The sequence below is a fragment of the Nelumbo lutea genome, chromosome 1 (genome assembly GCF_056320005.1).
Source record: "Nelumbo lutea isolate HS-2025 chromosome 1, American lotus-T2T, whole genome shotgun sequence".
Classification (NCBI taxonomy): Eukaryota; Viridiplantae; Streptophyta; class Magnoliopsida; order Proteales; family Nelumbonaceae; genus Nelumbo; species Nelumbo lutea.
Genome location: NC_142684.1, coordinates 217,820,037 through 217,835,984, shown reverse-complemented (window position 1 = coordinate 217,835,984; position 15,948 = coordinate 217,820,037). Strand labels below are relative to the sequence as shown.

Here is a 15,948-nt window from a genome sequence, read left to right as displayed (position 1 = left end):
ATTGCATAAGCTTCAACCATACTCTAAATTAATACATGATTAAACTCTAATACAACCAATGTGAAATAACTCATACAAAGAACCTATTAAGAAAAAACTAGAACATATAAGAAAGTGTCATTAGTGAGGTTCTGCCAAATGCCTTTTTTTTATAAATCTGCTAAATGCTTTTGCTGACGTTCAATCCCCTTAAACAATATATAAAGACCAAGAAAAGAAATGAAAATATAAGTGTGATAATGTGAGAACAAGTAAGACTTTGAAGTTTGACATTTTAATTTTCTTTTCACTTTGCAATTTCAAGGAGAGACAAACTTGAACATTTTAGTTGATTTTGAACTATGTCTATTTATTAAATAGAAGGTTTAAACTTGAAATTCTGTAAACAACCAATGGCTAATGTTGAAAATCAAACATCATCTTCTTAGCAAGCTTTCCTAGCTTGTATTCATGGACCTATTGGTTTACAGCAAATCCTTTACATTGAGATCACCTATAATTGTCTAATCGACTAATCCTTCGAAGTATTCTATAGAAAGCTTGAGATAAACAGATTTCTCTTTACCAGTTCATGTCTTAAGTGCACCATAGAAGCACAAAAAATCAAAACAATTCAGAAATCCTGTTATTTAATACCTCAAATGGAAGAAAAGGCTAAAAATGATGGTTATAAGAGCTTCACTTATCAAGCCACATGCAACAAACTATAACTATAAACTCAAGTTAACTTTATAAATGTTTCACAAGGTTGTTGGACTAATAAAAGTGACTTTTAGTTGAAGTCCTTCATGATCTTTAATCTATCAAGAGGCTAGAAATTGCCTTGGACTTCATTTTTGGCAAATGCTTTCTATGGTTGTACTTGATTGGAAATAGGGGTTCAAAGCACCTGTGAAGAAGTTGCTCATGACACTACTAGAGGAAACACTGTAGTTGTAATTGCTGCTTTTTTTGCCTAGCAAAGGAGGGTAGGTTTAAGGTGAGCTCTTGGATTATGTACTGAGTTTACATGCTCTCTCTCCAAGGAATGTTGAGCAATATCAAGCAAGGCATTATACCATGAGAATTCCATACTAATGATGCCTACTTCCTGTATGAACTAACCTCTTTGTGGTTGTCATTTTCAGGCTAACTTACAAGTTTCTTCAAGTTGTTGCTCAAATGAAAGGGACTTTGAAAAATTTTTGGGAATTCTTTGAAAGTCCTTTAGGTTAGATGTTTTAAGATCCACCGGACACTTGTAATTCATGGAATAGGGATTTATGACCTTTAATTTCCTATACTAGATGCAGCAATTTTGGTGTATAGCACTGATGAGGGATAATTTGATCCTCCCAATTGAATAATGACACGTGGCCTCCTGTCGATACCTCAGCGCTGAGTCAGCAAACCAGCTCGGCAAATTAGTTCGGAGCACCTCACCTAGGACGGCCTCTTCCTCAGTAAGACCGAACTAGTAGACCTCATAAAATTGCAGCGACCTGTCCTAGGAGCCGGCCGAGCTACAGAGATTCAAAACGACCTACAAGGGAGAGCTCGTTAACCACTCCAGCAGTATGCCGCCAAGAGTGCCGATGCCCCGACCGTTAGAATGGTCCGTCGTGTCGCACACCTCGACTTTACTCAAGCATACCGTAACCTCCACGGGGATTTCACAACTAACACATTAACGAACCAAATAAAACGAAAACAGCTCCATGAAAAGCTGAGGCCCGTTACTAAGAGGGCCCTGAGCACTGATGCCTATAAAAGGCACCTATTCCCACTTGAGAAGAAATTCTTCGCTAGAGGTATTTGGAAGAAGAAATGACAAGAGCAAAAAAGGCTTTGCTTTTTGACTGAATTCAATATTTTATAGGAAAAATGATGGAAAAAAGAAGCAAAATCTGAAATGTGTGAGATTCAATGTCAATGGTGAATGCCGAGTTTTTCTGATTGCAAGCAGAGATATACCAAAGGGGGAGAGGTTGTACCATGACTATAATGGACATGAACATGAATATCCAACACAGCATTTTGTCTAATTATACTCTTCACCACAAATCCCAATAGAAATAGGAAATGAATGACTTTGGAAAAGTGTTCTGACTCCATCTTCTTTTGAGGACATTCATCTTGAGCAATCATGTATTCCATTGAAGACATGAGGAAATTCTATATATCCACATTGACCGCTCAGCAAACAACACCAATGCCTCTTGTTTGAAGAACTCAAATAGGTGAAATAACGCCCTAGTATATTGTCTTTTAATTCTTGCATTTTTCATTTTCTTGCTCCTTGCTGATAAATTAGTTCATCACCAAAAGAAAGGGGGGGGGGGGGGGGGGTCACGTTGATTTGAAATTCAAATAATGTACAAGAACAATTCTTCCATGAAATTTAAAAGGCTATGATCAATATTCTTTTGGTTGCTTTTGTTGTTTTTACCATTGTTCTTTTTCTTTTAGTTGGTTGTTTTAGTTCTTCATGTGAGACTGAAATGAGAGAGGCTCTAGCCTCCTTGGTTTTATGGCGCAATATGCTATGAAATATCATGCATCAGAAATAAGCCAAAATCTCTACTTTCCGTCAATACTCTTCAATTGTACAAGTACACGAGATGTTACTGGTATGCAGCTACAATATGCTATGAAATGGGTGTAAGAAGGAAACCTAACTCGTAGAATAAGCACAAATACAAGGTACTATGTAGCATCATAAGTCTCCTTGTAAAGGTCCATGGCACCATTGGAAATCCAAAGGGAGTAGTTGCATCATACAGTTTTACTGTTTTCATGTGTAATCATATCAAAAGCTCTATTATTTTTATATGCATTTAGAGGAGTTGGAACCTAGAATCCCTTTACAAGTTTGGTAAATGAACCTAGAATTTTTAGTGGATGATGTATTTGAACCGATTGATTTGGCTATGAGATAAAAACCACTAATTGAAAAAAAAAAAAATTGAACTACATTTCTCTCCTAGTAAAAAACAAAAAAAAATCATAAAATTTACAGAAAATCTTAGCATATCTTTAATATTTATATTAATTGTATCAAACAAAGAATGTGTGAAAAATGAAAATTATTATAATTAAATAATTTGGTCGGTGAACGATATTTAGGAGTGATTGAAGGAGCCATCCATGGATGTGAATTGTAAAGCTTAGTGCAAAACCATATATAACTGATTTTGATAATATATACATAAAATTAAAAGGCTTAAGTCAGAATTAATATAAAGAGACAGGATTAGTGGGTTTAGAGTTAGCAATTGTTAGGAGTTGGAAGCATACATGTGGAGAAGGGGTGGGCCTACAAGAAATTAAATCAAGAAAAGTCAACTGTTAACAGCCTTTGGTCCGCTGCTGCATTAAGGGTTTTAAAGTTTTAAGAGGAATAAAATATGATGTGGTCTGCTGCAGCCTGCGTGCAACTACGAACTGGGAATTTATTTAAAAGCCTAAAAGACAAGAATCACGGCCAAACGTGGGAATGAACCCAATTCAAGATTTGTTTCTTGACTGAGAGACAACAACCCAACCATATCTAAATTTTAATGCACGCTTATTGTTTTATTTTATTACTTCTATTTCCTTTCAATATTGTTGCAAAAATTTAACCAATCCAATTGAATCCAACAATCATTTACTATGCCACAACCCAAATTTCCTACTCACTTTTTTTTAAAGAATGGAGTTATAAGAGGACCGTCGTCAGCCTGTAGGCTTTAGGATGTGGACAAAGTCTTAAACATGGAAGCGACATTTCAGTTTACTTTTAAACTTTATTGCTATTATTTGTTATTATTATTATAATACAGTGTTAGTGACTAAATAAATAAATAAATAAATAAATAATACGACAGATCTAGAGTCCACAGTCAGACTCGCATGAGGTGGCGGTAAGTGGATACCCCATCCCCATTTAGTTCAACGATGTACTACTGAGAAAATCCTCCAATTGAGGTTTAGGTGGTGGTTGGACTTAAACACCTCCTTCTCTAAGAAGATTGGAACAAAATTCGATTCACCATCTTAGGCCCCTCCTAAATTCAAATGCCGTCACCAAACATGCCACATGTCATATGGGTTTGATGCCATGTGTTCTATTAATAAAAAATAATAACTTTGACCGTTGGACCCAATAGCATAGGCCCTTTAGAGCGTTTTAGGCTGGTACGTTTTAGGGGCATTTACTAATTTACCCACTCTCATGATGATGTGGCATTCCCAAAATCACTCTCAAGTCTCAACTGCACAGTGCCAACAGTCAGTTTTTCATTTAATTTCAGATGTAGTGTTGAACAAAAATGGAAGGGTAGGCCAGGGATGTATCCACATGGCACTGTAGTACTTGCTACTAGGAGTAGGATAGATGCTCATCATCAATTTACAATCTAACCTGATATAACCTACTTAATTTAATATTAGTTGCCCTCATGGATTCATTCATTCTTATTCTTAACTTACGTTTATGCTGCGTTTGGTTGCTGTGTGATTGGGATGGGAAAATGAGAATATTTTTATAAGATTTTTAATTTTATACGTTTCGTTGTTGCAATAGGATGCGAAAATGTGATATATGATTTCACAAAATTAGGATGTGGGGTTACGTTGATATGGTGTGACCCCGGGCTGTTTCGGCTGTGACTAGAGTCGTCCTCTCATTACCTCAACATCTTGACAACGGTCGAGTTTTCGACGATGTCTTAGTCATATCTGGCCAAGGTAAAGCCAGATCTAACCCCTAAACCTTGGTGATTATTTTCTTCCCTTTTTTTTGGCTTTGTCACTCTCTTTCCCGTTCGTTGTAATACACAGTCGTTTGCCGACTAAACACCATTGTTCTGGGTGGTATGAAGCTATGTTTTTTACAGATCTGCGATATTGTAGATCTAACATACTTATCCACTTTTTTTGTTTATAGGATTTAAGTATTTCCATTCAACTGTAGGAAGGTAAGAATTCCCTCTCTTCTTAAGATTTATCGTTATGGATATTTGATTTACTTGTTCCCCTACCTCTCTGGTCTGTATCTGATGCTTCTCCGGTTTATATCGTTATGGGTCTTTGCTCATGCTTATTTGAATAAGTGTCTTCCAAATCTGGTTGCACATTGGGATGCATCGTTATGGGTCTTTGCTCATGCTTATTTGAATAAGTGTCTTCCAAATCTGGTTGCACATTGGGATGTATCGTTATGGGTTTGTATCGTCATAGATTTTCCTATTAAATTTTCTTAGAAAACAAACACAGAAAAATGAATTTTGATTATTATGTTTCTTGGAAAACAAATATTGGATGCAAAAATGGAAAAAAAAATATTCTTTTTTCATCTCATTTTTTCTCGACAAACCAAACTGACCATAAAAAAATTGTTTGAATGGATTACTAGTTATTGGGGACCTTACAACAACTACCCACAATATAAAATAACAAGGTATTTAAAATAACAAGTACTGGAAATCTAATAGTAGCAAAAAGAATGAAATCCAATCAAACACAAATAAAACAAGAATTACAAAGAATACAAAGATTTATGTGGTTTGGCCTTAGTGTCTATGTCCACGAGAGAAATGAAATATGTTTTTCACTATGAAAGAAAAATTGAGAACAATACAAATATCTTATAGCTTGTAGCCAAAACTAGCCCTTACCCCAGAACTACTATTTGTTTAACGGTTTGGGAAGAAAGAAATCAAAGAGTTTTTCACAATAAAGAAAAAAGCAAAGAAGCCATTATAGAACTTATTTATGTTAGGGTGGTTTTGGGTTAAGCCTTTGAAGCTCTTTGAAGATTATTCAGTAGGAGACATCATTAGAAAGTGGGATGAAATGACTTGGTCAGCTCCCATGTTCACAACTCTTAGACCTGTTTGGACTCCACTAGATCTGGGTTTCATCAAATTGAACTTCGATGGTAGCAGTGAAGGAAATCCAGGCCATTCTGGTATAGGCAGTATCTTCAGGGATGAGGAAGGTAGAACCATTGCTATGTTCTCTTGACCTATAGGCTAGGGGGACTCATTGAGAGCTAAAATCTTGGCAGCTCTAGAAGGATTTAAAGGAGCTAAACAACCGAATATTAGTAAGTTGTTGGTGGAAGGAGATTCTCAATTGACTATTAAATGGTTGCAGAAGGAAGTGTCCAGCTTGTAAAAGTTCTCTAATGAAAAAAAGAAAATTACTTAATTAACTCAGAATATGTCTACAAGGGTTCAATGGGCCAAGAGGTGCACTAACTCCATGGCTGATACCTTGGCCAAACAGAGGTGGGAAGAACAAATTTGTTTTGGGCTATAATGTAGTATGTTTTTTCAGTTTGTTAGGGAGGGTTAAGTCTTTTTACCCCTCCCTCCTCGTTGTAATTTCTATATCTCTTTTTATAAAATTTCTGTTATTGATTAGAAAAAAAACTAGTCCTTACCCTTGTACACCCATTCTCCCTTTCTTTTCAATCCAAAGAACAAAACAAGAAAAAAACCCACTCCATTAAGAGCATTTTGTACTTTTTTCACTTTTTTTTTTTTTTTAAATCTTAATCCTACATACAAAAAAGAAGCTTTTATATGTAAAACCTCTTTAACCTAAAGAATGACCATACTAATCATTAAATTAAAATTAATTCAATAATTATAAAATAAGAAACAATCTAACGCTGTAGCCTGATTGATTAGTTAGTTGGTAAGATTTCCTGCTGGTGGTTGAAGCTGGAGATTTGGGATAAAATCAGAGTTGGAGATACCGGGCCAGGATAGAGAAAAAAATGTAAGAAAAGCCAAAGTCCAACCCTATGCCCTTCTCTGCTCCTTCTTACTTCTTGCTCGACAAGTCAGAAGTACTAAAAGTAGGCGTGACAGCCGACGTCTTCCTACGTCCACTTGCTGTTCTGATCCAATCCCGACCGTTGACCGCCCTCTTATATCTCACGGTTTGCAATTTGTTTGTGTGATTTTCACGTCAATACGACATCACATCTCCGCCCCACAAGGAGCCGCCCCACTACACCCCACAGCACATTCCCGCCGTATATCGATGATGTACACGGCGGGGGTGCCCTGTAGGGCGGAGATGTGAACTCCGTCAATACACCCAAAATTCAATTAATAAACCCGTAGGCCGTATCATAGATTTTTTGTCTCAATCTCTCCCTTCCAGTTATCATCTAATCACAATATTAATTCCAATTTCAATGACAAAAATCAACTTTAATTCATCTTCACGCAACAGAAATTCACGACTAATTAATTGTTGAATTATGGCCGTCAATATAGAAATTATTGGATTATATGCAGAAGCCAGAGTCCAACTTCCGGCGTTGACCCCTCTTAACTAGTGTCTTTAGGTGTCACCAATACCCCCTAACTCTCACTTATTTACTCTTCTTCCATATTTACTGAAATACCTTTTTACACGCCCGCGGGCTGGAATAGTGTATTACATACACTATAACGTGAATGTTTGTGGTCAAACAAAAATACAAAATAGGAGGTATTCTAGTAAATCTAACAGCATGAAGGATGTTCGTTTATGTATGTAGTGGAGTAAAGTTTACGTAGGTCAGGTGGAAGTGGAATGAAGTAGAGGCTATGGTGGGAATAAGATCCAACTTTGTACCCCTCTCTCTTTTTTCCGTATACAGTCTGCAGGTCTGCGTTACCAACTTATAATACAAGATGAGAATAATTTGTAATTTTGATAGTGTTTGAAAGCGTGGGTATTTTTTGAGATGGATTTTTAAAAGAAAATGTCCATGCTTTTAAAATCCGTTTTTCATAAAATAACGTTTTTGCCATGTAGGCAGTGAATTATACTGTTAGGTAAGGTAATTTTTATTACCATTTTTCACTTATATGCTGACAGATAAGCACCATATAAGATACATATCAGTTAAACATTGGGGGAAATAGTTTACCGTCAAATTTGACATTTTATACATCAGTGGAGTCCCGATTTTTGAAATATGCTCGATTTTTTAATAATTGGCTGAACTGAAAAATGAAACACATGAGCGTTTGTTGAAACGCCTACGTGAATCCGACGTGGCACCGTTTTTTTAAAAACGGCCACGGTTGTCAGGGGAGGTCGTGTGGCCTCCTGCTGCTCATCTGGTTTCAAGACCCAGGGGTAAAACTGTAAATAAACCAGTAACAGCAGAATAAGAGAGAGAAAGAGAGAAGAGTCCATCAGAGTCGGTGAAGAAGAGGAAAGAAAACCGAAATTGGTTGAGATTTCGTTTATTGTTACAGAGAGAGAGAGAACAAACGCAGAGCACTGTACGCACGCACAAAACACCTCCCCTCTCAATCTCTTTTCTCGGGCCGTCTATTATTCACGTATACCGAAGTCTTTTACTCTTTATGGTTTATAGTTCTTTTTTAAATTGTTTAGTTTTAATCTGTCTTTGGTTTCGAGAGAGAGACTTGCAGAGCTGAAATCCCCGAAAGCCGAGATGAATGGATTTTTCGGGTCTGACGGAAATTTCATGGAAAGCCCAGGTGAGGGCAACAATGAATTTACCTTTCATTTTCCTTTCGGCCTTAACTTTCTTTTTTTTTTTTTTCATTATCATTTCAGTCCCTTCAAATGATTAAATCTTGTTGTTTATTGGATAGGATTGTCTATTTGTTGAATTCTCCTTTTGATACCTTTTTAGTTCAAAAGCTATTATCTAATTTTTGTATCTTGTTATACGTTTTTTGTGTTTACTCTGCGGTTTGATTTGTGTGAACTTAGTGTTTGAGATTATTGATGTATTACAAACTAGGGTTTCTATTATTTTCCTTATTCTGAATTGTGATTTCTTTTGTTATCGTAGACTTGTCATAATTAACTTGGATTAGGATCCGTGTTAATTGTTTATTTTCTGTTCTTCTTCTTTTAGTTTATGGGTCGATGATGGTGGACTAATCTTGATTATTGTGTTTTTCTTTTTTTGCCCCTTCTATCCTGGAGGGAATTTAGGACATAGCCTATGGTTTTAAAAAGATGGCCTTTTAAAGGTAGGCAATAGGCATTCATGGGTTGAACTCGAAGAATGATGGGGAGTTGCAGCGAAGAGGAAGAGGATAGATTCTTTGACTCCCGGGAAGACCTTACGTCCTTGTCCGATTCCGGCTCGGATTGCCAGGAAAATTTTGATTCAAATCCCGGGTTTCTTGGTTTGGCCTCGGGTAGTTTCCTATACGATGTTTGGATTCAGAACCCAGGAAGCATTCACGAGCGCCGTAAGAAGTTCTTAAAATGGACGGGCTTAAGTTCAGATCGGACTGTCATGGAGGACTGTGGACATCCCTCTACCAGCAACATTGAAGTAGAGATGGATAGAATTACAGAAAATAGTGGGGCTGTGCTGAGGTACTCTGGCTTTGAAGATCGGTTCTCATCCAGTCGTTCTTCCATATCTTGTTGGTCTAATGAAGCTTCAGAGTTGTCAGAAGATGGAATGTCTGAGGCAAATTTAATTTGTAGGATCAAGAACTTGGATGCTGGTACCGAGTTTGTCGTGGATGAATTGGGGCGGGATGGTATGCTGAGCAGGCTTAATGAAATGGGCTCAAATCAGGTAGTTGCTGTAAAAGAGTTTCAGAGGGATCTTGGGTTATCCCCTCTGGCCCAGCACTTCATGCGTAAAGAAGTTGCAGGAGCAACCAACTCCGCACATATGATAAAGAGAGCAAAGAATGGCTGGTTGAGGAGATTAGGTGCTGTGGCTTGCATTTTTGATAAAGAGAAAGGTTGTAATTTGGAGCCTAGGGATCCTGATTTGTCTTTTGGAGCAAGGGTTGGAAGAGTTAGGGTTCGTCCTTATAGGAAGCGGTCAAAGGAATTCTCTGCTCTTTATATGGGACAAGAGATCCCGGCCCATGATGGTTCAATATTGACCATGAAATTCAGTCTTGATGGATGGTTTCTGGCAACGGCTGGTGAAGATGGTGTTGTGCGTGTTTGGCAAGTAATGGAATGTGAGAGAACAAATGAGGATGATATTGCAGATATTGATCCTTCGTATGTATACTATAAGTATAAGGTGAATAGTTCATCTGAATTAGCTCCTCTTTTTCCTGATAAAGAAAGATTGGTTAAGCTTAAGAGTATAGGTAGAATGTCAGAATCAGTTTGTGTCGTTTTACCTCGAAGAATCTTTCGGTTATCTGAGAAACCTCTGCACGAGTTCCATGGGCATAGTGGTGAGGTCTTGGATCTATCGTGGTCGAATAATAAGGTTAGTGATTATCTAGAGGCAACTAATTTCCTTTTTTTTTTTCCTTTTTTGACCATGCAGAAATACCTCATTGTCTTCATACTTTGTGCAGCATCTACTGTCATCCTCTGTTGATAAAACTGTCCGCTTGTGGCAAATGGGTTGCCACCACTGCCTTAAGGTTTTCTCCCATAATAACTATGGTGTGTTCTTGATGGCTTCTGTTTGATTTTCACTGGCAGTTACCCCTTGTTGGCATACTGGTTAAGATCAGTTTATTCATGTTCTCCTGTTTTGATCTTTTCTCATTTATCTGTTTTGTTGGTTATTATATTGTGCAGTGACATGCGTTCAATTCAACCCTGTCAATGATAAATACTTCATCAGTGGTTCAATAGATGGAAAGGTACGCATTTGGGAAATTCCACATTGTCAAGTTGTTGATTGGACTGATGTACGAGAAATAGTCACTGCTGTATGTTATCAGCCTGATGGACAGGTTTGTCAATTTCCATGCTTTATTATCTTGGTTAATTGAAAGTGCAACATGAGAAGTCAGAAAGGGGTTATCACTAAACAACCTGTGCACTTGATCCATTTAGGGAGGAATTGTTGGCTCGATGACAGGCAATTGTCGCTTTTATGATGCATCAGGTACACTTTGTACCAGAACAATATTTTGTTTTGTAACTGATAGAACAACCATGTGGTTACTTATAGTGATTTACTTCTGAAGATTGTATTGTATTGCACTGATAGCATTTATTATTTTCTAAAATTTATTCCCATTCTGTACCCATTGTATTATGAACTGATAATTTGTTTTCTTTCTATGCTGCAAAATTATACATGGTATATTACTTTTTTGTATCCCCCTGCTCCTCGGATACAGTTTGATAGATACTTCTGCCTAGGCAGTTAAGATCATCGAGGAATGTTTTAGTGTGATGTTTCGATTTCTGTAAGTGAGCACATTGAAGCACCAAACAGAGAAAGGTATCTTTGCATGGTTTTCTGACATCCTGTGTCACCTCATATCTTTGCATAATGCTAATCAGGTGGCTAACTGAAATGGACTAACATATTTATGATTAAGACTATATAATCTCGTCCCACAGTCTCTAGTTTATTTGCAAATTTTGATGCATAAGTAGCTCTGCATCAGTTCGTGTCCACATTCCAATCTTATGATTTCATCCAATTATTGGGATTCTATATATTCATCTCAAGTTCTCCCATAATTCTGAAATAATAAAAATTTATAAGACTGGGTGGAAGCATATGTGTTATTCTCCTCTTTTGCAAACGATAGCACTTAAACATTCCGGGTTGAAAAGGAACAAAGCAAGAAGCACAAATATCCATGGTGCAAAACTTCATATTCTGTATAGAATGGATGCAATGCCATGGTACCAAACACCCACGTGGTAACAAGAAAGGTGAGGTGCACCTAGGTTCAGGTTAGATGCATGTTACAAAATGCACCTTGCCTGTGAGTATAGGCACATCTTTTAAAACTCTGATTTTATATGAAGGTGTCATTATGTCCATTCTATACATGAGGATTATAAATTGAAAATTTTGCATTACCATCAAAATATCAAATACATTCCTGTAATGCTGATTGGGTGAAATAGGAAATCCGCTTGTTGCTGAAGTCTATCTTAATTTTTTGTGTTATCCTGTTGGTTTGTTTTTTATTTTTTAGCAAGACTTCCCTGTAGAAAACCAACTCATTTATGCCCTTTAATGGACCAGATAATCACTTACAACTAGTAAAGCAAATATGTTTACAGGGTAAAAAGAAATCACCTGGCAAGAGGATAACTGGCTTTCAGGTAGTCCCCACGTTTGTTGTATTCCTTGTGAGTTCTCTACCATTTTATTTTTTAGATAATTGTAAAAATTTAATGATTTGCTGTTGCTTTATATCTTCTGCTCTTCAGTTTTCCCCAAGTGATCCAACCAAATTAATGGTCACTTCTGCTGATTCACAAGTCCGAATTCTTGATGGATTTGATGTGATCTTCAAGTACAGGGGTGGGTGTTCTACTCCTATATTGTGCCATTAGCAGTTTTGGAGCTGCCTGTTACAATCTTGATTGTTGTTGAATCCATGGTGTTGGACACTCATAATCATTTTTGTATTCCTTAACATTTATCTTTCTGTCCTCAGGCCTACGGAATGCAGGAAGTCAGATATCTGCATCTTTCACATCCGATGGGAAGCATATTGTTTCAGCAAGTGAGGATTCTAACATATATATCTGGGACTTCATCAGTGAGGATGGACCTGCTCCTTCCCAAGCAAAAAGCATTTGGTCTTGTGAGCGCTTCATCTCTGACAATGCATCTGTTGCAATTCCTTGGTGTGGTGTTATGTCAACCACAATGGAAACTCAATCAACCTTTCAAATTCCAGAAAAATCGGCAATAAGTAGACAAGGAAACAAATGGCAACATTACCCCTTGGATGGGAACTCACATAATGTGTTGCCTCTGTCTTCGCCTGATCATTTTTCTCCAAGTCATGGGTTATTCTCGGAGGCCTTACCCAAGGGTTCCGCAACGTGGCCAGAGGAAAAGCTTCCCACATTGGGCTCATTGACTGTGTCATCTACAATGTGTAAATCTCAGTATAAATTTCTAAAGGCATCTTGCCAGGGTGCACTCAGTTCTCATGCATGGGGTCTGGTGATTGTTACTGCAGGCTGGGATGGGCGGATCCGATCATTCCATAATTATGGATTGCCTATTCGTCTTTGACAAGCAACTGGTTCAGAATATGGTCTTAGAGATGATCATTATTGGGCATTTGAACATGCTTAGTGTTCCTCAAGTTGAAATGGATGTGGCAACATCTTGTTGGTCTGGTCCATGCAAAGAATATGGTTTGCAGCTTGTTAAATCTGAATGTGGGACCTAAAGCATATGATTTTGGTTGGATTGGCCACAAGGCTGAGTTTCAGCAGTGTCCACTGTTACAGAAGGTATAGATTCATTAATTTTTTAGCATGTGCAGTGTGGATAAAGTTTGAGAATCTGGGTTCTCAGTTCTCTGATGGCCCTCTTCTTACATTTTGAAGTTGTATCATAATCAAATTACATCATGAAAGATGACAACATACAAGTGGTTGTGTACTACCACTACAATCTAGCCCTGCATGAACGATTGGCTGGAGTTTGTTTATCTGGATTTTGGATATCCAGCTGAATTATACGATTCTTTAATTTTTTTTTTGTGAGAAGTTGATGGTTACCTGCTTATCAAAGAAATCCAGGGTTATGTGAGGGTATACTGAGATATTTATGCATATAATTGAGGTGCATGTGGAGCCTTGAGCGAATCAGCACATCTTTTTCTCATGACTTAGTGGGGGGGGGGGGGTTCACCTTTCAATCTGTTGGTTGTCCTGAATGATCCAGTTATGTGCCTCTGAAGGATGTAATGAATCTCCTTGATGAGCTTTATGTGTAGTAGGTAATTTTCAAGTGAATGGATTCATGATTTCAACCGAAGGAACCCCATGTTTAGTCTGGGCTGAAAGTTCAAAGCTATTGTCATGCACCATAGCTTCTGGTCCTTGAGGATGATCATCTATTGGATCTGAGAGACCTTTAAGCTACTAGGGCCCTCCTATAATGGATTGCAGGTATATCCTCGTTCACTCTCACTAATGAAATTCTACATGCTATTTTGTTGATTTATTTCCAATTTGGATGATCTTGAATACTAGTGTTTGTTACATGATGTCATAGTTCACGTACAGAAGGAAAGTTTCTGTTAACTATTTTCATGATAATGTGCCATGTTGCGGTTGCATATGTAATCTATATTGGAGTGTTGGGATCTCAAAAGAAAAAAAAAATACAAATGATGAATGCTACCACTCGTTCTGTTGGTAGTGCTGTCTTCCAAAAGTTATTCCAACCCCCCGCACCCTTCTCTCGTTGCAAAATCCCAGGCTCTCTGTATTCAGATACCAAATCAGCCCCCCACAACATCCCACATCACATCCCCACCGTGTATTGGAAACATCTCCCGATGATAATCCCAGAAATAATGATGTCATCATCGGGAGATGCTCTCAATACACAGCGGAGATGTGCTGTGGGGGGCAATCTCATGGGGGCTGATTTGAACTGAGCTGGAGACAAAATCACCAGTCTACCTATCACGGTTGAACACGCCAGTGCGTGCTCAACACTCGCGTGTTCAACCGTGGTAGGCAAGGTTTTAAATTTCGTAACGTATCTGCCGATACGTATCGTTTCGGAAGAGTTCCGATACATGGAATATGTCTAATTAAATGGTTTCGTATTTTTTCGTCCGTATCGAACCGATACAGGTCCGTAACGGATTTGTATCGGTTCGTTTCGGGTATATATCGGCCGATACAATTCGAAACGTGCCGATGTATACCCGAAACGGGCCGATATGCATTATGTATAAGCTGAATTTAACTTTCCTCTCCTTTTTAAATTTAATTTATATCTTCTCATTAATATCAATTTTAATTAAGCCTTAAAGTCTGAGACGTCATTAAATGCTAATATAATTTAATTAAATGCACGTTTAAGTTACCTTTAATTATAGCATTTAATATGTCATTAAATGTTATTTAAGTTAAATAACTTGTTAAAAATCACAAACCAAAGGTAAGAAGTTTTGAACCCAAGTCGTTTGCTTGCAACACTAATTTATTAACCATTATGCCAACCTCAATTACTTATTAAAACATGTCTTTTTATATTTAAATGGACTTTTCTTGCCTTGTGGATTTCACAACAAATGCTATAAATTTGATTATTAATATTTATATAATAATAAGATGGATACAAGTTAAAATTTATTTATTAAAAATTAAGGAATATATTAACTTGTATACATAATAAATGTTGTTTAAATCTATATATAATAAATATTAACTAATAAATGATTTCAAAAAAATATTAACTAATAAATATTAATATATATACACATACATTTTAGTTCTATTATTTTTTAATGGTTTCTAATTATATCCTAATATTTCATATAAATTATTAAAGAATGATTTTTTATGTTTAAATAAATTAGTTATAATCACATAAAACACATTTTTATTATTGTTCATATTTTTTGGATTTTTTAGTTTATCCATGCATATTTTGATTTTTCATCCGTATCTATACGTTTCCAAAGCGTATCTTGATACGTCTCTTAAAATTACCTTTCCAATACACCTTGCATTTCTGATACTTTGAACCTTAGTGATAGGTTATTCAGCCGGGTGTGTGTTTTTGTGTTCAGTTCAGCTAATCCTCTCCCCTCCTTATTAAGGGGGTGTTTGCCAATGTGCATGATTTTATTTTTAGAACAAAAACAGATGCCACGTCAGCTCATGACACCTCTAAGTTGGTCCATATTTTGTGTTAACCAGCTAATCTGAGCCAATGAATGTTTATATTAGACTGAAGGTATATACTTTAAATATATATATACCTTCGAAGGCAAAGACGTCCAGCCGGTGATATTATTGGGTTCTGCACTGATACTATGGCACCTAAAAGAAGTCCATATTCAATGGTTTGACATTGGACCTTGGATTTGGGCATTTAGTTTTCAATCCTAGCTTTAGCTACAAGCCTACAAGCACAATAGGTTATAGGTGTAGACAATACGTCGGCACTCTAGATTGTTGATGGAAAGAAAGCACAGCATTGCTGTGGTGTGTGTTCAATTACCGTATTTGTGCTGGGCTAGGCCTAGGCCTAGGCCC

General features: G+C 37.0%; 1 protein-coding gene across 2 annotated transcripts; it reads left to right on the top strand.

The window, feature by feature from the left end:
• The first annotated feature begins 7,989 nt into the window (after window positions 1-7,989).
• Window positions 7,990-13,937, top strand: LOC148881038 (uncharacterized). Of its 2 annotated transcripts, none has more exons than XM_088963267.1 (8): window positions 7,990-8,480; window positions 8,947-10,207; window positions 10,299-10,389; window positions 10,528-10,685; window positions 10,789-10,840; window positions 11,945-12,024; window positions 12,133-12,226; window positions 12,363-13,937. In XM_088963267.1, exons 2-8 carry the CDS (start codon window positions 9,020-9,022, stop codon window positions 12,950-12,952), a joined length of 2,253 nt encoding a protein of 750 aa, XP_088819393.1. In that variant the 5' UTR covers window positions 7,990-8,480; window positions 8,947-9,019; the 3' UTR covers window positions 12,953-13,937. The 2 variants fall into 2 exon arrangements, with proteins under 2 accessions (XP_088819393.1, XP_088819394.1); XM_088963268.1 differs by having other exon boundaries at window positions 8,171-8,480; window positions 8,938-10,207.
• The last annotated feature ends 2,011 nt before the right edge of the window (window positions 13,938-15,948 follow it).